General features: G+C 58.4%; 2 protein-coding genes across 3 annotated transcripts; both read left to right on the forward strand.

The window, feature by feature from the left end:
• The first annotated feature begins 867 nt into the window (after window positions 1-867).
• On the forward strand, window positions 868-10,899 carry GOLPH3L (golgi phosphoprotein 3 like). Of its 2 annotated transcripts, XM_068922513.1 has the most exons (6): window positions 1,104-1,295; window positions 2,029-2,111; window positions 2,263-2,445; window positions 7,598-7,729; window positions 8,198-8,312; window positions 8,912-10,899. In XM_068922513.1, exons 3-6 carry the CDS (start codon window positions 2,275-2,277, stop codon window positions 9,337-9,339), a joined length of 846 nt encoding a protein of 281 aa, XP_068778614.1. In that variant the 5' UTR covers window positions 1,104-1,295; window positions 2,029-2,111; window positions 2,263-2,274; the 3' UTR covers window positions 9,340-10,899. The 2 variants fall into 2 exon arrangements, with proteins under 2 accessions (XP_009680774.1, XP_068778614.1); XM_009682479.2 differs by lacking the exon at window positions 2,029-2,111 and having other exon boundaries at window positions 868-1,295.
• A 6,399-nt stretch (window positions 10,900-17,298) lies between these two features.
• LOC138062841 (hepatocyte nuclear factor 6-like) lies at window positions 17,299-19,309 on the forward strand. Its single transcript, XM_068921941.1, has 2 exons — window positions 17,299-18,229; window positions 19,029-19,309. Exons 1-2 carry the CDS (start codon window positions 17,395-17,397, stop codon window positions 19,307-19,309), a joined length of 1,116 nt encoding a protein of 371 aa, XP_068778042.1. The 5' UTR covers window positions 17,299-17,394.
• The last annotated feature ends 952 nt before the right edge of the window (window positions 19,310-20,261 follow it).

Here is a 20,261-nt window from a genome sequence, read left to right on the forward strand (position 1 = left end):
CTTTGATGGGAGTGGAGGGCTGTGGGCAGTGGGTCAGAGTAGGCAGGGAACAAATTCAGTGAAGAACACGGAGGTGGTGAATGTCTTCTGGTCTGTGTCCATCCCGTAGCTGCAGATCTTCCTTCTGCCTGGTGGGCTTTTCAGACTGCTCTGTTACCCTGTGTCCCAGATCCGGGCTCCCCGCTCGCTCCAACGCTGCATTTTTGTGTGTGTTTTTGGCCAAGGGATTGGATATTAAAGGAGCTAAGCTGGCACAATGTTCAGGTGTTATCCCTTTTCCCTCAAAGCTGTCCAGAAGTGCCTTCTGGAGAACCATCAGACTGCCTTGGAAATGCAGAGTCTCCTTGTGCAGCCTTGTAATATTTTAATCCTTTCGTCTCAACTGGTGGCAATGCTCTCCTCTCGAGGAAGGCTCCCTTCCCTTGAGTTATCCCAGAGGGCAGAGGAGGAGACTAGTTGAAAGGATGTTTTCATAGTGAAAACTAGCTGCACTGGCAAGAAGGTTACCTTAAAGCCAGAGCCCTGCCTGTCCTCGGGTGTGGGCTTCAGTGGCAGTTTGGAGAGGGATTCGTAGATTTGCAGCAGCTCATTTCTCTCCAGTTCGTTGCACTGAACCGGATGGCTGGGATTTAATTATCAAACGCTGTCATTGCGTAGCCTCAGGCTTTGCCAGTTTTGCAGTCTGATTTAACAAGATTTCCTTTGCAACTATTTATGAACGTATTTATTCACTTTTACAGCCAAGGGCTCCCCTTTTCCCTGCCTCAAGCTGCTTTCTGCGGGCGGAAGCCTCCCACCAAGCCCTGCCTGACCAACACCGCAGCCTTGCCCTCACCCAGGTGCGTGTGAAAAAACACGTTGCACGATTTGCACAAGGCACCGGCTGCTCCAGCACCCTCTGCCCAGCAAGGCGGCACGGGGAAGCGGGGACCGAGCGCTGCCAGCCCAAGGGGGACAGGCAACCCTTGCCCCAAGCCCCGGGGCCAGAGCCCTGCAGCGCTGCTCCACACCCCGGTGCCTTCCTCCCGGAGAGGAGGAGGAGGAGGAGGAGGAGAAATCCCACCCTCTGCCTCCCGCGCTGCCTCGGCCCGCTGGCCGCGCTCATTGGAGGCTCCTCGCCTTGGAGGCTCCCATTTGCCGGCGCTGCGCACCGGGCTGGCTTACCGGGCACCCAGGAAGCCGCCAGGCTGCTCCCTCCCCTGCCTCGGCTCACCCAGGAAGCTTTTTCTCTTCCCCGGCTCCAAAGTTTGCTCGCAGGAGCCTCGGGGAAAAGGGGGGGGACCCGCCGAGCACGGGTAAGGCTGGCTGAACCGGGCGATTTGTTATTCCGGGTTGCGTTTCTCAGGGGCCCGAAACTCCGCCGGGGAAAGGAGGAGGAGGGAGGCTGCTGGCCCGTGTCGGCCTCGCAGTTTGCGCGTTTCGGTGGGGGGGGGGGGAAAGTTGTCAAATCTAATTATTGCTGCGTGGGGGCTTGTGCTGCAGGGAGAGAGGAGGTGGATGTGTCTTTCCGGCTTCTTAATCTGTTCCCGGCGTGTGGAAAAAGGCTGCAGGAAATATTCCTTCCCCCCCCCCCATCCCCGCTGCCCTTGTAGCGCTTAAATCTCAGCCCCTTTCCTGGCTTACAGTGGCTTTTTAACGAGACTCTGCTGCTCCTGCGAGAGAGGGTGATTGGGGACCGAGGGTCGGGTTGAGGATAGGGCAGAGGCTGGGGATTTAGGGTGTTTGTGGAAGGTTTTGGGTTAGCACCCTGGGAGTTTGAAACCAAAAGGGGCAGCTCATTAAGCTCCTTAAACAGATAAATATCAGCTGTGAGCAGCTAAGTTGTAGAGAAGGGAAAATAAAAGGGAGAACAGCCTAGATGAAGGTGCTCCTTTGTCGTTGCCCTGGGGCTCTGCTGGGTATCCAGCATCCAGGACTGGGTGGGAGAGCCTGAGCCTTAACCCCTTCTCCATTACGTGTGCGTGGCCAGGAAGTCCCCTTGGTCAAAAGATTTTGTCGTGACTCAAGTTCCTTGTTCCCTCTCTGAAGGTGCAGTCCTCTCTTCAAACGTGTCGCTAAGTTACAGGCAACCACTCCCTAACGGTGACTCTTGTACAGCCATCCTGGGAGGGGTGAGCTGAAAATTCCCGGGGGAAAAAGGGGAGGGTTCCCTCAACCTTGGGCATCCGTCCCTGGAGTCTGGGTTTCAGGTCTTAGGGCTTCGCGCTGTTGTAGCCCATCGTGTTTAGACGTGGCGCAGCCTTTACCTTCCTGTGCTCCTAGTTGGAGGCGAAGATGACAACGCTAACGCATCGAGGACGAGGAAAGAACTCGGACAAGAAGCCCGACAGCGAGGAAGACGCGGCTGCGGACAGAGACCTGAAAGATGAAGACGCCAATGACTCCAAAGATATCCGCCTCACCCTCATGGAAGAGGTGCTGCTTCTGGGACTGAAGGACAAGGAAGTAAGGCATTTTTCACTGGCGCTATTGCACGTGTAGTAGTGGAAGTGCTGTCTTGGCATATCTGGAAAGGAGGTTCTCAATATGCAGTGGAAGGGATTGTGCGAGTTCCTCTGCATCCACTTCAGTACAAGGTCGGCCTACTAAGCTCAAGCCACCATCATCTGCAGCTGAAACCTAGCTGTGGAGCTGTATACAGAAGCAGTTGATGAGGACCTTGCAAGTGCTGTCCCATCAGCTCTGCCGCAGGGACAGCTGGAGATGAGAGGTGCAATATAGTATTACGTTACTGCCATTTGCAGAGCAGAGACGTGTTTATTCTTTGCCATGGCCAAAGACTTACGGTAAAAGAAGCCACGCTTTGTGTCAGATGGTAAATGTCCTCTTCCCAAACGTAGATAAGCTTTCCTATCTGAAACCAGCAGGTGAAACACGAAGGTCTTTTGAGCACTGTTTACACTTTTCTAAAAATTGATACCAGAAACAGCCGGGGCAAGTTTTGAGAGAAGAGACAAGACGAGAGAGTGCAGCTGGACCAGGAGTTTAAAGCAGGTGCAGAATAAGTTTGAATATGGAAACGATAAGGGAGGTCGGAGCGGTGTCTCTGTTTTCAGAGTGTCCATGTCCTTAGCCAGGGAAGAATGGCATCTTGCAGCTCCAGGCTTCGGGGAAAAGAGGCACTTGCCTTGCCTGATGTGTGCCAGTTTTACAGCTTTCCTGGGCAGCAGTGTGTGAACTTCCCAGATGGTTGTTTTCAGAGAGAGGATGGTCTCTGCTGGAACGTGCATGTGAGCAAACTGATCTGTTTTGTGCTTATCAGCTGGTAGCAACTCGTTGCTCAAGTCTGCCTGGAATGAGCCGTTGGGACAGGAAAAGACAGTATCTTGTACTGAATTCTCCAATCACTTGGCTCTGAGCCGTGGAGCACTTATCTGTTGTTGCGTCTACGTGCTTCACCTTCTTTAATGCATGCGTCTTCTTGATCTCTTTGGGGGAAAGTGATACTTTTATTCCTATCAAACTGATGGGGAAATTGAGGCAAAGAAGCTAACCAGTTGCCCAGGGTATTTCTTGGAATGACGATGGCCGAGGAGAGCCTTAAATGCTGTTTTTTTCAGCTCCACTTCGAGTGCTTTGTGTGAGTCCATCTTCCTGCCCTGAGGAAAGGAGACGTTGTAGCTGTTAAAGCTGTGGTGTGGTTGCATAAGTGACAGAGGCTTGTAGCTGCCCTGTTGAACAAGCCTAGATAAGATCTAGGACTCACCAAGCTGAATAGGAAGTAACAGAAGAGCAAGGCTGTAACAGGAACATCACACAAATAACTTTGGAGCAAATATTAGAGAGTGCTTTGGGAGCATGGCATGGTCTGCTTTCTTCCTGGACAACACTGAGCATTCCTGGTTCGGTTAATGTGTATTTCTGCCTGGTTCCTCATTGCCCTCTCAGAAGAGAGGTGAGAACTCAGGCATGCAGGCTCTCAGTCCATCCTCCTCCCTATTTATTGCTGCTCTGGGAGGAGACTGGGGTCTCTGGAGTAAAGTCAAGTGCCTGGCTCCCTGTTTGCTTAGTTTAACTAGACTAGAACCCAGCAAGCCAGAACTTCAGCCAAGGATCTGTAAATCAAAAATCAGATTTGCCTATTGGAGAAGGTAGGGTCATGTTCTTTTCCAAAATCCTCTCTTTACGATTGTGTTGATGTCAGAATTGACAAATGTCATTGTCCCCCCTCAAAAATAGGGCTTTTAGGGTGGTTCTTCAGCCATTTTTTTTCTTCTGGCTTGGTTCTCCTGTGGGGAGGTGGCATTGTCTGCTGAGTTAATGTTTGATATACCACTGCCGGACATGCATTTTAGCCAGTCACTGAGCATGCAGCTCTCAAGGTTCCTCGGGACGGGAGGATTACTGGCGAAACAGCTCCGTTCCGCTTTGCGTGTTTTTCTCCTCCAAGGTGGTAGCTGTTTTCTACTTCCTTTGCATGCCTCTCCCACTCTGAAAGCATTCCTTAAAGAACATGTAGGAAAGGTTCTCTAATCACCTGGAAAAAACTTTTCACTTTTTTCTTTTTCTTTTTTTTTTTTTTTTGTCCGTCCTTCTGCATTCCTCCATCTCAAAGTCTGTAAAACCAGAAGTAGCAATAGCCTGCCAGCCTGGTAGGGAGCTGGGACCCCAGGCATCAGGTTCTCCCAGCTCTGTCATTGGCACATGATTTGATGATTGGAAAAACTAGGAAATTTTAGCCAAATCCAATGAGCTCACAGTGTAATTTCATTATTTTAAGCGCCAGTCTCTCCATGTGGGAGAAACTGGCTGCACACCAGCCTGACGTTTGTAACCAGTCTGATTTCAGAAGCTGAAATTAACCCAGGAGCTTTCAACTTTTTGGATTTCAGAGCCCCTTAAAACTTTCCAGGGGGGTGTTCCCTCCAGTCCAGTAAATTGAAACCTTCAGTAATCTCCAAGCCCTTTTCTGGAGCACTTCTTTCTAAAGGTCACATGTTAAAAAACAGTGCGTCTCCTGTGGACAAAACTTAGCAGGTCTTAACAGGGCAAGGATGAAGGGTTTCTTTGTCTGTCTTCACAAGGAAATGAAGAAAGCAAATAAAAATTGTAGTTTCTTTACGGTTCTCCGGGTTAAGCAAGCTGAGCAATCCGGTGTCAAAACGCACTGTATAAACAGCCGCTTTGGGAACAAGAGTTTACCTTTGTGGATTGTAAAAACTTCTGTTTAGGAGGGCTGCATGTTCTTAACTTTGTTCCCTTAGCAAAGGGGACTTAACTGGTTTGTTTTGCCTTTAGTCTCCCAGTAACTTTAAAACATGCCCTTTCTCCCCTTTTCCCTGTTCCTACAAGGAAAAAGATCAACAAAAAAGGGAGTTACAACCCTGAACAGGCCACGGCGTTTCTGGCATATCAGCGTCCCAGTGTAAATAAGTACGTTGGGACTCTGCATCCTGTTTTGTTCACGCTTCAGTCAGGCTCACCTTGAACGCAAGTGCCCGTTCTGTTTCCAGCTCCGCTGCTTGCCTAGACAAGTCTCTCCTTCCAGCCCTCCCTTTTGTCCGTTTTGCTCGAAATCTGAAGACCATCCTCCGACGTTTGTGCAGGGCCTGCCACAATAAAACAGTCACCAGGCTGCAACAACTAGGCATTGTTCTAATAAGAAGATAAAGGTGGAAGAAGGGAACTCGAGAGGTTGCCTAGGTTGTCTGTCACGTTGCTTCAAACTCACGATTGGCTCTCTTCTGAGAAACATGAGTTGAATTTGTTCTTAAATGTCAAGTGATACAGACTTCCTTTCCCTGCCCCAGCACAGACAAACTATCCCCAGGCTTTGTTGTCTGTATAGTTAGTTTTTCTTAGTGCTAGCCTGAACCTCCACAGCTACAGTTTTAGCCCAGGACTCCGTCTAATCCACAGTGGAAGTGGGGAGCTGAATATTCCTTTCCTTTTTGCAGCTGCCTTTTATATATTTGAACCTTTTTAGCATAGTCTCTCTTAGTCTTCTCTTCCCTAGCCTGAAAACCCCAATTCAATGGATTATTCCTCACAGGTCATGTTTTCCAGACCTCTGCGCGTTCTTGTCGCTCTGCCAAATGCCAGAGTGTGGTGCTTGCACTTCTCAGGGTCAGGACCCGTGTGGTCATGCCAGGAGAGTGTGGGAAGCTCAGGGTCACGGGTGAAAATTGTTGCGGTCTTCAGGCATTCACGTCACGTGCGTGCTCAAAACCGGCTGCTGGAGAGCTTGTGTTGCCTGAGTCAAGATGATAGCCATTCACGCTGAATGATGGCTCTCTTTAGGGGTGGGGAGATTTATATAGCAACCCTTCTCTCCATGCTGGGCTGAGAAAACAGTGCTCAGGGCCAGACGTGGAACGTGCTGGTGCGAGTTTGAGTGAATCTAATCAAAATCACCAAACTGCACTGCTTTCGTGCTGTGTAGGATCTAGCGCGCTGACCGTGGCACCCCCAAGCCAAATCTGCCCACTTCTGGGGGAAGAGCTGGCACATATTTTCCAGTCCACAGCATCGCTGAGCACAGATCGTTCCTCCTCAGCTAGAAATCCTGCTTTGACTTGCAGAAATCTGCAGGGTGGATTTAAGCCAGTGGGATGTAATTAGGCAAAGTGGAATCCAGAGAGGGCTCCGCAGAAGCTCTCATCTGCCCCTTAATGGGAGCTGTGCACGTTTGCTCCAGTTTGTACACCTTGGGCTTAAGACGAAGCTGCAGACAGCTGGGAGAACTCTTTTTATAAGCCTGACGAGCAATATCTTAGTACTGCTAATTGTTCTCACGGCGTGCCTGGAATTGGCAGGGGCTTTCATGTTTTCTTAAGCTGCCTCATTATCTGGGATAACGAAAATCTGGGAAAGCTGACCTTTTGGAAAACGGTTATTGCTCCTTGGATGCTGCTTGTGCCAGCCGCTGAGCCACCTCTAGCTCGTTGCAGGGAGGCAGGGGAGGAGGCATATTCAGGGCATGTTCCCAAAGGGTTTGATTTGTCATGGGCGCAGAATTGACCCTTTACTGAGGAGAGGTCGAGGAAAAGAGCTGGTTTCACCTTCCACCTCCCATTTGCACATCCACATACATGTAGGGAGGAGACATGCAGGTCATGAGGAAGAGGATAGAGCAAAACATGCATCCCTTCAGTTACAATCCAGCGCTCCTAACCCTTGGGGCAGCAACAATGTTCTGCTGCAAGGAGTTTGGCAGGTGAAAGGGGCCATATTTTTCTCATTGTTGCTCAAGCCTGATGAGATTTTTGTGAGATCTGGTTTTTGGTGTAGCTGCCTGACTAAGCGCTTGGTCTCACACCTGGGCTGCCTAGCAAAGGGGAGTGCTGTGAGGCCAGAAGTGCAGTACGAGGTGCATGGGCTGAGTTGCTCAATGTTTATGAGGAGGGTTTGAGCCTTAGGACGGGGAGGAGGTTTAACTGCAGGGTACTACCTTGCCCTGCAGACTGTCAAGTCCTTCTCACCTCTTGGGGAAAGCCTTTTTCTCTCTTTGATGTTATGACCTAGGCTTAGGAAGAAGGGCATGAATCCATGCAGCAGATGAACCAGATTCAGAGGGGTGGGGAAATGAGCCCAGCAGCACCAGCACTGCCACATCCACTCATCTGTGTTTTCTCCCCTTATCATCCCTTTCTCCCAGGGCTACACGTCCTTCTGGAATGACTGCATCTCTTCAGGCCTGCGAGGCGGCATCCTCATTGAACTAGCGCTGCGTGGCCGGATCCAGCTGGAGCCGCTCACCATGAGAAAGAAGCGGTTGCTGGACAGGAAGGTAAAGGTACCGCAGGAGCTGGTCTGTCCTTCACCTTAGATAGTCCGAGCTGAGGTTGGGAGGAAAAGTAACCGCAGAGCGATTTGCCCTGCCTCAGACCCCCTGTGTGATCTGGCTGGGATTTGAAGTCCCCTGGGCAGGTTTCCTGGCCTCTCAGCCAGCTTTCTGATCCAGACTTGGGGTGGCTTCTTTTGAGCCCTGCTTTGTGTTCAAGCAGGCTCTGGTCAAACAGCTCCAAGTACCAGCACCTTCCCTGGAGCTTGACAATGCCTTCCAGGCCTTTGGGTGGCAGCTGTGTAACTGCAGTTCCACTGATTGCAGCCTGGGCTCCACCCACCCCTGTCAGATCTGGTTTTAGCGTGCTTTGCAGAAGCAGGGTTGAACCCTGGGTCTCTTGGTGATCTCTTGGGAACGAGGCAGCAAGTCTGTGTCCCGGTCTGACCCCATGTTTTCACTTGGTTCTTCTAGGTGGTCTTAAAGTCAGATGCTCCAACTGGTGATGTCTTGCTGGATGAGACCCTCCGCCACATCAAGGCTACAGAGTCTGCAGAAACAGTGCAGACCTGGATAGAGCTGCTCACTGGTAGGCCCAGTTAGGGACATGGGCGCTCCAGTTCTTTCTGGGCCTGTCCCTGCATCCTATCTCCTCTCTGTGGCTTGGCCATGCCCTGGCTTGACTGGAGACAGGCAAAACACCTGGCTGAGAACACCTGGCAGAACAGGGGAAGGCTGAACATGGGAGCAGGGAAAGGTTTTCCAGATCTTATTTGCTGGGAACTCAGAGGAAGTCTGGACCTTGCTCTTCATCATCTACTTTTAATGCTGAGTCTTTAATGAGTCTTGGGTCCTGAGGTTCTGGGTAGAAGGGATTTTGCAAAGGGATCCACCTCAGGCTGCTGCACCTGCTGGGAGCTGCTGGGAGCTTTGCCAATGGGAATTGATAGGGATGGAGTTATGGGGAGCCAGGGCAGCGATAGCAAGGAAGAGCAGGTCAGAGTGCAGCTGACAGGAGGAGGAAGAGGCTGGAAAAGCGTTCCTGCAAGAGGGACTTGTGGCTTTGTGGACATGGATCATCCTGGGCAGGAAATAGCATGGGAGTTGGGGCTGAAGAACAGCTTGTGGGTGGGACAGAGGGCAAGGCTCTGCCTGCCCCTGGGCCAAATTGGATCGTTTCTCCTGCAGGAGAAACCTGGAACCCTTTCAAACTGCAGTACCAGCTGAGGAATGTCCGTGAACGCATAGCCAAGAACCTGGTGGAGAAAGGCATCCTCACCACAGAGAAGCAGAACTTCCTGCTCTTTGACATGACCACCCACCCCGTCAGCAATGCCACTGAGAAGCAGCGGCTGGTCAAGAAGCTCCAGGAGAGCATGCTGGAGCGCTGGGTGAATGACCCCCACCGCATGGACCGCAGGACTTTGGCTCTCCTGGTGTTGGCCCACTCCTCGGACGTGCTGGAAAATGTTTTTGCCAGCCTGGCAGATGACAAGTACGACTTGGCTATGAACAGGTCCAAGGACCTCCTGGATTTGGACCCTGAGATGGAAGCTCCCAAAGCCAAAGGCACAGAGATGATCTGGGCCGTCCTGGCGGCTTTCAACAAGTCCTAATCACCCCCCAAAGCCCCACAAACTGGACAGCGGAGCTTCACCCTCTCAACACGGGGCCAAGAATATTTGGGCACAGAACTTCCTGTAGCACCGGGTGGGCTCTGCTCTGTTGGGGCTTGTGTGTTCAGCTCTTTCCCCGCGCCTTCCCTTGGCAGGGGTGGAAAGGATGAGTGTGTGTGTGTGTGTGTGTGTGTGTGTATGACACATCTAAACTGTGCCTGTGCCTCTGGTGAGATGAGGTTACAGCTCTTAAATCCCCTTGCGGTGCTTCTCACCAACGTACTTCCCTCTCTTCAGAGCAACACAAAGCTGGGAGGGCTGTGAGCTTACGCGCTGCTTGGGCCCCGCTCGGCCCTGGCTTTGCGCGCAGGAACCAAACTGCTCAAATGGTCCAAACCACGGTGAAAACAGACCAAGTCAGGCTAGAAATGGGCCAGCGGAGCAGCCTCTGCTCCCTGCCGTCCCTGGGATGCGCTCCTGGCGCCCGGGCTGGCTCCATGACTGCCTTTCACACGTGAACACCAAGGTTTTGCTTGCTCTCGCCGGCTTTACACTGGAAGCAGAGGAGGTTTCTGAGACCAGCCTTGGGGCAGGGAGGACGTCCTGTTTGCAGAGTTACTTGGGAGATGGGTTTTTCCTTACGGACTTCTTTGGGAAGTTGACGGGGCAGGGAGAGCGATTCAGTGCTGGAAGGATTTAGGGATGCTGCTGTCTTTTGGGGCTCACTGTGAGGGTGACACTTGTTTGTCCAGCCTCCTTCCTACCGAGTTCTGGGGCCTGTGACTCCTGGGATGCCCTCGGCTTGCTGGGGGAGCATGGAGGAAGTGTGTTCTGGGATATGCCGTGGCTGCCGTTTCCGCATGGACAGGTTCTGACCTATTTACTGGCTGGAGAAGCCAAGACCTTGCCACAGATCTGTGAAAAGGAGCTGTTCACTGTTTTTTTGACTTTCATTTTTTAAACCTGGATGTAGCTAAACACACTCATGTACTTATTAGGTAGCTCTGACAGGAGGGGTGCTGAGAGATGGGCCATTTCAAGCCACAAGCCTGGGGCACCGAGGGTGTCCGTAATCCCAGCCCAGAGCCAGAATTTCCCAGGAATTTCCCGGCTGCCTGGATGCCGCAGGCATTTCCCTGGTCCCCAGCGTTTGCTTGGGGGCTGCCAGGGAAAGCCAAAAGCTTTCAGAGCTCATCGGCATCGAGGGAAAAGTACTTCCCAGGCGCTGGCCCGGAGCAGAGCGGGCAGGAGAGGACAGGTGAAAGGGCCAGGCAGCCGGTGGTCTCCTTCACCTGCTCCCGAGACGCTCTCCAGGGCCAGATCGCTGCCCAGCTGAGCCGTGCTCTGGGCTGTGCTTGACTCTTTTTAGGAAGAGATAAGTCACTTTAGGAAAAGTTAAACTGTGATTTTTTTGTTTTCTTTCTTTCTCCTCTCTAATCTCCTTTTGTGAGCGTTAATGTATTTTGCCGCACCCTGAGGGAGTCTTGGGTATTTAAATCTGTAGTCCGTAGCCCCCGTGGGTCCAACTGCTCTTTATAATAAAAGGGTTTTACATTTGAATGTGTGTTCACAGCTCTCTGGTGCGGCGGAGTCCTCCAAGCCTGCGAAGGTCGCAGTAAGTGGCTCAGTGGCATGCATGCACCGAACTTGCTGGGTCTCAGCCTTTGCTCCTCGCCCTGGCCAAGCAGCATCTGCAAAGGGGGGCATGGAGGGGCCACAGCTGCTGCATTTCTGCCTGGGTGCTGCTGTCTCCGGCCTCCCTTCCCTCTCTCCCAGGCCCCAGTGTGACTTTGCGCCGTCTTGGGAGATCCAGCGACCCCAAAGATGCTCTAGAAACCTCCAGAACTTCCCTAGTTAAAGCGAATCCTTTCCAAAAAACCCTTCCCTTCTTCTCTCGTGGGGTTCATAGGTGCCCTTGCTCCCCCAGCCTGAGCCTCCGTAAGAAGAAAGAAAAGCAAGAGGAGGGGAAAACGGGGAAATCGCAGGGCACAGCAACTGGAAGTCACCCTAGAGCCAGATCCTCTCACATTACCCATGCGGGGGGCCAGGCCGGCAACCCAGGCGGCTCCCTTGGGCGCGGAGGAGCCGCGGCTTCGCCTTGCGTCCGCAGCGCGGCTCGATGCGTCCGTCAACGCGGCAGCGATGGCGCCGCAGCCCTGGCAACGGCACCCACGGGTGCCCCGAATACCCGCCTTGGGTGCCCCCTGCGGTCCCCGAGCAACGAGCTGGGGGCAAAGGGAAACCCCGTCCGTCGCCCCCAAGCATTGCCTGCTGCCTGCGGGGGTTTGGGGTGGAAAAGGGAGAAAAGGGGGCTTTGCGCCCACAGCAGGGCAAGGGAGGGTGCTGCTGCGGGAGCAAGGCCCTGGCCAACAGGGACCCTTTTGGGTGACGCGCAGTGACGTCCCCCAAGAGACACCGTGAACGAGCGGCTTGCCCTGCTGCTGAGGAAAAGCTCCTTTGATTAAATATAGGGAAAAAATCCTTAAAATGTGGGTTTTTTTCTCCCTAGGAGGTGGAGGTGGCCCCTGGGACAGGACCCCCATAAAGCCTTTGAGGATAGCGTGGGGGTGATGCACACCCAGCCCCCCAGGTGGCCTCACTGAGGAGTGAGGACACCCGATTTGCCTGTCCGTCCATCCATCCATGGGTGGAAATAGCCGCTCCGCGTGCCTTGGTTTCCCCTTCGAGGCATCACTGGGGGGGTTTTAAAGCAGGTGCCGCAGGGAGGCCCCGAAACGGTGGCGTGGGTGCAGGTGGGGGGGGTGCCAGGGTGCTCAGCCCCCCTGCTCACGTCGGCGCGCGCACGCGCATCTCCCACCCCGCGCATCGATCGGGGCCGCATTGATCTGCTGCCGGGGGTGGGGGGGGGGCCAGGGGGGGGAGCGGGGATCGATGCCGCGGTGCGATATGCGCCTGGGTCTCGGGGACACACCGGCACGCGCACACCCGCACGCGCACACCCGCACGCTGTCCAGGCGGCCGGCCGGGGCGGGGGGGCCCGCAGCCGGCGATGCTTCACCCGGCGGTCCTACCCCCCCCCGGCCACCGCGCCGGGGCTCCCCGCCGGCCGCCGCCAGCGCGCAGGTGAGCACGGGCGCCGTGAAGGGGTCCCTGGCGCTCGCCGGGGTTGGGGGGGGTCCCCGCACCGGGGGGGCCGAGGGTGCTGCACACCCCCCCCCACTCCCTGCGTTTTCCCACGCTGGCTTCCTCGACCCCCCAAGGCCGATCGATAGCCCCCATCGATCCGGGTAACCATGGGAACCCGCGCGGGAGCCTGCCGGCTTCCCGGGAAGCAGGGGCGGACGCCGCAGGCCCGGGGTGCCCCTGGGTGCTGGCAGGGTGCGGGGACCCCCCCCAGCCCAGGGGAGGGCGGGCAGCGTCGAGCGAAGCGCAGCAGGCGGGTGGCTTCGGCCAGGGCAGGCCGGCGGGATCCGCCGCTGAGTTTGGGGTCAGCACCCAAAATTGGGGGGTTTTTTTTATTATTATTTTATTTTTTTTGTCCCCGTGCATGAAGGGAACCCCCCCCCCCCCGCCCCGCGGGGCCTCGAGCTGGTGGTGCTGCCTCTGCGGAGGCCACCGGGACCAGCCCCCTTGGCACCCAGCGGGATGGGGAGCGCAGCGCCGGGTGCCACCGCATCCAGGCAAAAGCGAGGGGTCAGGCTGCGACGCGCGGCGGCGGGTGCCACCGCAGACGGACCCGCGGCAGCCGCAGGGCCCTGCGCCGTTGGCGTCGTCCTCCGCGCCTTTGCTCTCTTGCCGTGCCCTGGGGTTTTAAGGCCAGCAGAGCCATGGCTCTGTGGGTGTGCGTGCGTCCGGCTGTGCGTGCGTCCGTCCGGCTGTCCATCTGCACATGTGTGCGGGTATGTGCATCTGTCCAGCTGTGTGCAACCACCTGTGTGCGTGCATGTGTGTTTCAGCACCCATGTGTGCAGCAGCCGGGTGTCCGTCGGCGTGCACGGGTGTGCGTCTGTCCGTGCCTCTGTGCCTGCCTCTGTTTGTCCAGCCGTGTGTGCGTCAATGTGTCTATCCATGTGTGCCCGCCTGGGTGCGTGTGCATGCATCCGCCTGTCCATCTCCACGCGGGTCTGCCCATGCATCCCTGCGTGCGTGTGCACAGTTGTGCATCCATGTTCGGGTGCATGTGTGCATCCAGCACCGCCAGGGCACGATGGGGTTCGGGGCTCACGGGACGCTCCCTTCCCCACCACGCTGCCCGGGGCGCAAAGGGTTAATGTACTTCTCTGGCCGGAGGTGGCCACTGGGAATCCATCAAGGACCTGCAAGAAAGAGGGGGGAAAAAAAATGGATCAGGAGCAGCACATGGCTGCGGCCCATTTATTTTCTGCTCCATCGATCGGCCGGCGCTGCAAGACGCCGGGGCAGAGGCAGTTGCTTGGAGACGGCGGCACCGAGGCCGAAGGCTCGGGGCCCGACCGGCCGCAGGCGCCGGGCCCAGGGGCGTTTCGCCTCCGTTCAGGGCTTTCCACGTGTGGGACAGACAGAGTGCCCAGCCTCGGCCCCGGGGCCGAGGAGGCTGCTCAGCCTGCAGCTCTACCCCGTGCCGGGGCTGTGCAAGGCCGTGTGGGGCTGTGCAGGCTCGTGCGCGGCTGTGCACAGCCGTGCAAAGCCGTAGAGGGCTGTGCAAGGCCACGCACAGCCGTGCTTGGCTGTGCCAAGCCCTGTGGGACTGTGCACGTCTGCGTGAGGCCATGCACAGTGTGCAAGGCCCTGGGGTTTTTTTGCCGGGGGGGGGGCGGTTTGCAAGGCCGTGTAGGGCTGTGCAAGACCCCCGCAGAGCTGTGCAGGTCCGTGCAAGGCCAGGTGGGGCTGCGCAAGGCAGCACAGAGCTACGCAGAGCTGCGCGAGGCTGTATAGGGATGTGCAAATCCACGCAAGGCCAGGCAGCCCCCCCCCCCCCCCCCAATGCAGGCTGCAATGCTCCCCGTCACCCCTCGTGCAGGGCCGACCCTGGTAGAGACGAGCTCCATAACGCGGCCCGCGAGGAGCCTCCTGCGCCTGGGCTGCCTGCAGGCTCAGGACCCCCCTGTCTGCCCCAGGTTGCTGCGGCCGCTGAGATTTCGGGACCCCCCCCCGAGCGCCAGCCGGTGGCAGGGGGCAGCGAGCAGCTGCAAGCGCCTCGAGGCGCCTTCGAGGCAACCGCAGCCCCCGGCCAAGCTGGGGGGGACCCGCTCCCTCCTCGCCGAAGCGCCGCGCAGGAACGTCGTCAGCCAGCGCCCTGGCAACGCTCAGCTCTCGTTTGGGGCGTAATTAAATCGGAGCGGCAGCTCGGCCGGCAGCGCTGAGCCGTTTGCGTTGGGCGCCGGCGCCGGGGCCGGCGGGAAGCGGAAGCGCGGCTGTTGCCGCTGTTGGCTGCGCCCGGGGCCCGTGCCTGTCTCGGTCCGCCTGTAGCTGTGCGCCTGGCTGATGGTGCCTTGGGTGCATCTTGGACCGAGTGTGTCTGGCTGTGCCCCTGGCTGTATCTAGGAGTGGCTGTGTCTGCCTGGCTGTGTCTGGCTGTATCTGTGTGTCTGGCTGTGCCCCTGGCTGTATCTAGGAGTGGCTGTGTCTGCCTGGCTGTGTCTGGCTGTATCTGTGCCCCTGGCTGTATCTAGGACTGGCTGTGTCTGCCTGGCTGTGTCTGGCTGTATCTGTGTGTCTGGCTGTGCCCCTGGCTGTATCTAGGAGTGGCTGTGTCTGCCTGGCTGTGTCTGGCTGTATCTGTGCCCCTGGCTGTATCTAGGAGTGGCTGTGTCTGCCTGGCTGTGTCTGGTTGTATCTGTGTGTCTGGCTGTGCCCCTGGCTGTATCTAGGAGTGGCTGTGTCTGCCTGGCTGTGTCTGGCTGTATCTGTGCCCCTGGCTGTATCTAGGAGTGGCTGTGTCTGCCTGGCTGTGTCTGGCTGTATCTGTGTGTCTGGCTGTGCCCCTGGCTGTATCTGGGACTGGCTGTGTCTGGCTGTATCTGTGTGACTGATCTGGCTGCACCCCTGGGTGTATCTAGGACTAACTGTGTCTGTCTGTTTCTGTATGTGTCTGCCTCTATGTGTGACTATGTCTGACAGTGCCCCCGGTTGTGTTGAGGGCTGATTGTCTATCTATCTGACTGTGTCCAGTTGTGCCTGTTTGTGTCTGACTTTGCCTGTGTATCTGGCTGTATCTGTGCGACTGTGTCCCTGCATGCATCTAGGGCCAATTATATTGCTGCGTCCATCTGTGTCTGTATGTGTCTGGCTGTATGTGCATGACTGTGTCTGACTGTGTCCTTATGTGTATCTAGGACCAACTATGTCTATGTGTCTGTGTCTGGTTGTGCCTGTATGTGTCCATCTGTGCTAGTGTGTGTCCGGCTGTACCTGTGAGGTTGTGTCTGTGTCCCTATGACCGACTGTGTCTATGCGTCTAGCTGCATCCACGTGTCTGTCTGTATGCGTCCAGCTGTACACCTCTGTGTCAGCATGGTGGCATCTGATGGTGCAGTGTGACTGTGTCCCTGTGGGTATCTCTTTGCGCATCTGTGTGTGTGCCTGCCTGTGTCCAACCGTCTGTGTGCGTCTGACAGTCGCTCAGTGTGTCTGCCCACATCTGACCCTATCCGGCTGTACCTGCGCACAGCGGTTTCTGCACGGACGCTTGCCTTTACGCCTGTGTGATGCCGGGTGTCGTGTTTGCAGAGCGAGTGCATTTGTGCATGGATCTGGCCGGCTGTACGTGGGGGGGGGGGTATTTCTGCAGGGTGTATGTGCCTGCACCCCCTTGTGGGGCTGTTTGCAGCCCCCTGTGCATGCACTGCTCAGGCATTTCAGACTGAGGAGCTGCCCGGAGAGTGCCATGGGGGGGGTCCTTCCCCTCCTTTTCTGGGGCAATTGGAGGTGATGTAGTGGGGGTGGGGGTCCTGGGCACCTCCAGGGGGTCCCTGAGCCCTTTGGAGGGTCTCTGGGCCCTTTGGCGGGGTCCATGGGTGTCTCCAGGAGGTCTCTGAGCCCTTTGGGGGGGTCTCTGGGCACTGGGGTGGGGGGCTCTGGAGACCTCAAAGGGTCCCTGAGCACTTTAGGGGTCCCTGAGCGCCTCTGGGGGGGTCCCTGGATATCTCAGGGGGTCCCTGAGCACTTGGGAGGGGGACACACTTTGGGACCTTGAAGCCTTTCAACAGCCTTTTCAATTTGCAAGTTTTTTCCTCTTTTTTTTCTCTCTCTCTCTCTCTTGCTTTTTTTTAACCAAATCTGCGCCGATTGACCCCAAAGGTGCAGGGAGAGCGCCGGGGAGGGGGGGGGGTCGCCTCCCACCGCTTTAACGCGGCGGCGCCTCGTGGACCCCGGCGAGCTCCCGGTACCGCCCGGAGCCCCGGTACCGCCCGCCCCGGCTCGGGCTGCCCCCCAGGAGCCGCTACCGGAGTCCGCCCCCCCCCCCCCCCAGGCAGGGAGGGGGCAACCGCAGCCGGGAGCGGCGAGAAGGCTGCGGGCACCGGCTGCCTTGCACGGAGCACCGGGCTCCAAGCACCGGGCACGGGACCCGTGCTGCGAGGAAGGGGGGGGCGGGTCCGAGCCCCCTTGCACCGGGCACCGAGCACGGGGCTCCGGGCACCGGACACCTTGCACGGGGCAGAGGGCTACGGCAAGGAGCCCCGAGCGCTTTGCAGGGGGCTCCAGGCACCTTGCAGCCAGCACCGGGCACCTTGCACCGAGCACCGGGGCTCCAGGCACCTTGCACCGGGCTCCGGACACTTTGCCCCAGCACCGTGCACGGGGCTCCGTGCCCCGGCCCCGGAGCAACCCCCGGTGCCGGTGCCGGTGCCGAGGGGGTTAAGGCCGCCCGGGCGCCGCCGGTGCCTCCGCCGGGTCTCGCAGCGGGGAGGCGGCAGAGGCGAGCGGAGCCCCGGGGGCGGCGGGGGAGCCCCCCGGGGCCCGGGCCCGGCACCGGAGGGTGCTCCCCACCCCGGGGTGCCGAGCGGCTCCCTCCCAGGCGCGGCGGCTGGTGGCCCGGCCCCGCTCCGGAGGCTGCCGCCGAGATTAATGAGTTTGCAAAGCAGATAAAGAGAAGATGCTCTTAACCCCCGAGCCATGAACGTCCGGCTGGCGTTGGAGACCGCGGGCGACATGGCTGGCCAGGACCAAGACCTGCTGCCCGGCCCCACCAGAGCCCTGCCGCGACCCTCGCTCGTGGCCTCGGTGCTGGACGCCGCCGAGTACCCCCGGGCCGAGCCGCCCTTGGCCCCGGCGCTGCCCTTCGGGGCCGATTCTCCGCCGGGTGCCGGCGGCAGCTACACCACCTTGACGCCGCTGCAGCCGCTGCCTGACAAGTTTCCCGGCCAGTCTCACCACCATCCTCCTCCTCCTCACCCCCAGTGCGTGCCCATGGGCAACGTGCTGGGCGGCTTCGCCCTGCTGCGGGAAGAGCGGCCGCCAGCGGGTTTTTACAGCCCCTACGGCAAGGAGCTGGCCATGGGGCAGAGCCTGGCCCCGCTGCCCAGCCCTGGCCTGGCCGCCGCGCACCCCTACGGCGACAAGCTGGTCCCCGGCGGCCCCTTCGAGCCTCACGCCGCCGCCTTCGGCCGGCTGGAGCAGCACTTTCCCCGCGACGTCCCACACCCGTACGGAGGCGCCCGCGCCGCCGAGCTGGCCCCCCAGCCCGGCGCCCCGCAGCCCGCCGGCCCGCTGGAGGAGATCAACACCAAGGAGGTGGCGCAGCGCGTCATCGCCGAGCTCAAGCGCTACAGCATCCCGCAGGCCATCTTCGCCGAGCGCGTGCTGTGCCGCTCGCAGGGCACCCTCTCCGACCTGCTCAGGAACCCCAAGCCCTGGAGCAAGCTCAAGTCCGGCCGCGAGACCTTCAAGCGCATGTGGCGCTGGCTGCAGGAGCCCGAATTTCAGCGCATGGCGGCTCTGCGGTTGGAAGGTAAGAGGATTTTTGGTTTTGCTTGTTTGTAGTTTGGCTTTTTTTCTCCCCCCCCCCAACCTTCAACGGGACGGGCGCCCGTGGCCTCTTTGCAAAGCGGAGGGTTTGGATAGCGCGGGAAAATCGCTCTCCGAGGCGCCCCGCGGGAACTGGTGCAGTCCCGGCCACCCTCCCACCCCTGCTCGGGGCGCTTGGACCAGGGGACCAGGGGGATCGGCACCCCTAGGGGCAGCGGGACGGGAGACAGGGCTGCAGGCGCCTCCAAAGCCCATCCTGGCTGCATCCCGGCTTGCACCGGCCTTTCCTCCTCGCATCCTGCCATTGCATCCCCTCTTCCCTTCCTTGCATCCCTTCCTCATATCCCTTCTTCCCTTCCTCGCATCCTTTCCTCGCATCCCTTCTTCCCTTTTTTGCACCCTTTCCTTGCATCCCTCTTCCCTTTCTTGCATCCCTTCCTTGCACCCCTTCCCTCACATCCCTTCTTCCCTTTTTTTGCATCCTTTCCTTGCATCCCTCTTCCCTTTTTTGCATCCCTCCCTCGCATCCCTTCTTCCCCTCCTCACCCCCCCCATCCCGTGCAGTTTGCAGAGCAGCCTGGATGCCCCCGGCCCCCCTTCACCCCAGCCCTGGCAGCCCACGAGCACCCAGCGAGGAGGAGGAGGAGGAGGAGGAAGGCATGAGCCGGACCAGGTCGGGGTGGGGAGAAGACAGCGCCGAGGGGGTCGCCGATGCCGGGGGGGGGGCCGTGGCGGGCAGCTCGGCCAGCCCAAGCGCCTGCCCGTCCCCTCTCGCCCCGCAGCCTGCAAGCGGAAAGAGCAGGAGCAGGGCAAGGGCGAGCGCAGCGCCGTGCCCAAGCGGCACCGCCTGGTCTTCACGGACATCCAGCGGCGCACGCTGCACGCCATCTTCCACGAGAACCAGCGCCCCTCCAAGGACCTGCAGCTCACCATCGCCCAGCAGCTCGGCCTCGAGCTCTCCACCGTCAGCAACTTCTTCATGAACGCCCGCCGCCGCAGCCTCGACAAGTGGCTCGACGAGGGGCAGCCGCCGGCCCCCGGCGCCGCCTGCACCAAGGCCTGAGCACCGGCGCCGAGCCCCGCTGCGGGAGCGGGTGACCTCCTCCCCCGGCCCCTCCCGCGAGTGCGATTTTAAGGCCGGGGGGGGGGTGTGACGCCTCCCCCCCCCCACCTGCCGTAGCACAAAGCCGGGGGGGCGGCTGTTGGGGGGGGGGGTTCCCCCTGCAATAGGGAGCTCGGATGCCTGGGTGCCTGCCTGGCTCCAATCCCCCCTCCGCCTGTCCCTGTCTCCAGTTTTGGGAGGGGGGGGTCGGGGGGGGGGGTCGTCCGCTGAGAGCGGAAAACGTCTACCTCACTTTGTCTCTTGCACCGACGATACCAAAGAGTTTGGGGGCGGCCGCGCCTCTCCCGCCCGTTTCCCCCACCCCCAGTACCCAGCTTCCCCTTCACCCTGCTGCGTAACCATCAGTAGGCTCCAGGGTGAACGGGCTCCGGGTGCCAGACAGCGGGATGCAGCCTCATCCACCCTGCCCACGGGGGCCAGGACACAGCAGGTTGGATTTTTTTTTTCCCTGGCGTTAGAGGGGTTTTATCCAGCTGGGGGGGGGGCACCCCAAACCCTCCCAAAGCCCCCGGTGGTGCCGAAACGCGAGGCCGGGTCCTGCGGGGTGCCCGGCCGCAGAGGCCGTGTGTCGCTGTGTGTTCGCGTGACTGTGTCCTCTTCGTTAGCCGTGCTAATTAACCAAAGTCTTTTTGCCTGTAAACATCTGCGTTTGATACCAAAGGCTCTCTCAGATACCTCATGCCGTGTCTGTTCGTGGTGACATCACGCAAAAATAAATGTTCTTTATTGAACCCCCCACCCTGGCCCAGCCTCCAGCGTCTGCCTGGGAACATGGCTGCTGGGCAGGAGCTGGGGTGGGGGGGGTGTCCCAGGCTGGCCCCAGGGAGGGGGTTAGGGTGCTGCTCCCCGGCTCTGCCCCTGCAGAGCACCGGCACCGGTGGGAATAGCAGGG

This window comes from Struthio camelus, chromosome 30, assembly GCF_040807025.1.
Source record: "Struthio camelus isolate bStrCam1 chromosome 30, bStrCam1.hap1, whole genome shotgun sequence".
Lineage (NCBI taxonomy): Eukaryota > Metazoa > Chordata > Aves > Struthioniformes > Struthionidae > Struthio > Struthio camelus.

Bases quoted from the DNA above. Each gene is read 5' to 3' on its own strand.
- GOLPH3L (XM_009682479.2), top strand. From the start codon at position 2,275: ATGACAACGCTAACGCATCGAGGACGAGGAAAGAACTCGGACAAGAAG. The intron at 2,446-7,597 runs GTAAGGCATTTT...CCTTTCTCCCAG, and splicing joins TGGGACTGAAGGACAAGGAA to GGCTACACGTCCTTCTGGAA. The intron at 7,730-8,197 runs GTAAAGGTACCG...TGGTTCTTCTAG, and splicing joins AGCGGTTGCTGGACAGGAAG to GTGGTCTTAAAGTCAGATGC.
- LOC138062841 (XM_068921941.1), top strand. From the start codon at position 17,395: ATGAACGTCCGGCTGGCGTTGGAGACCGCGGGCGACATGGCTGGCCAG. The intron at 18,230-19,028 runs GTAAGAGGATTT...CTCGCCCCGCAG, and splicing joins GGCGGCTCTGCGGTTGGAAG to CCTGCAAGCGGAAAGAGCAG.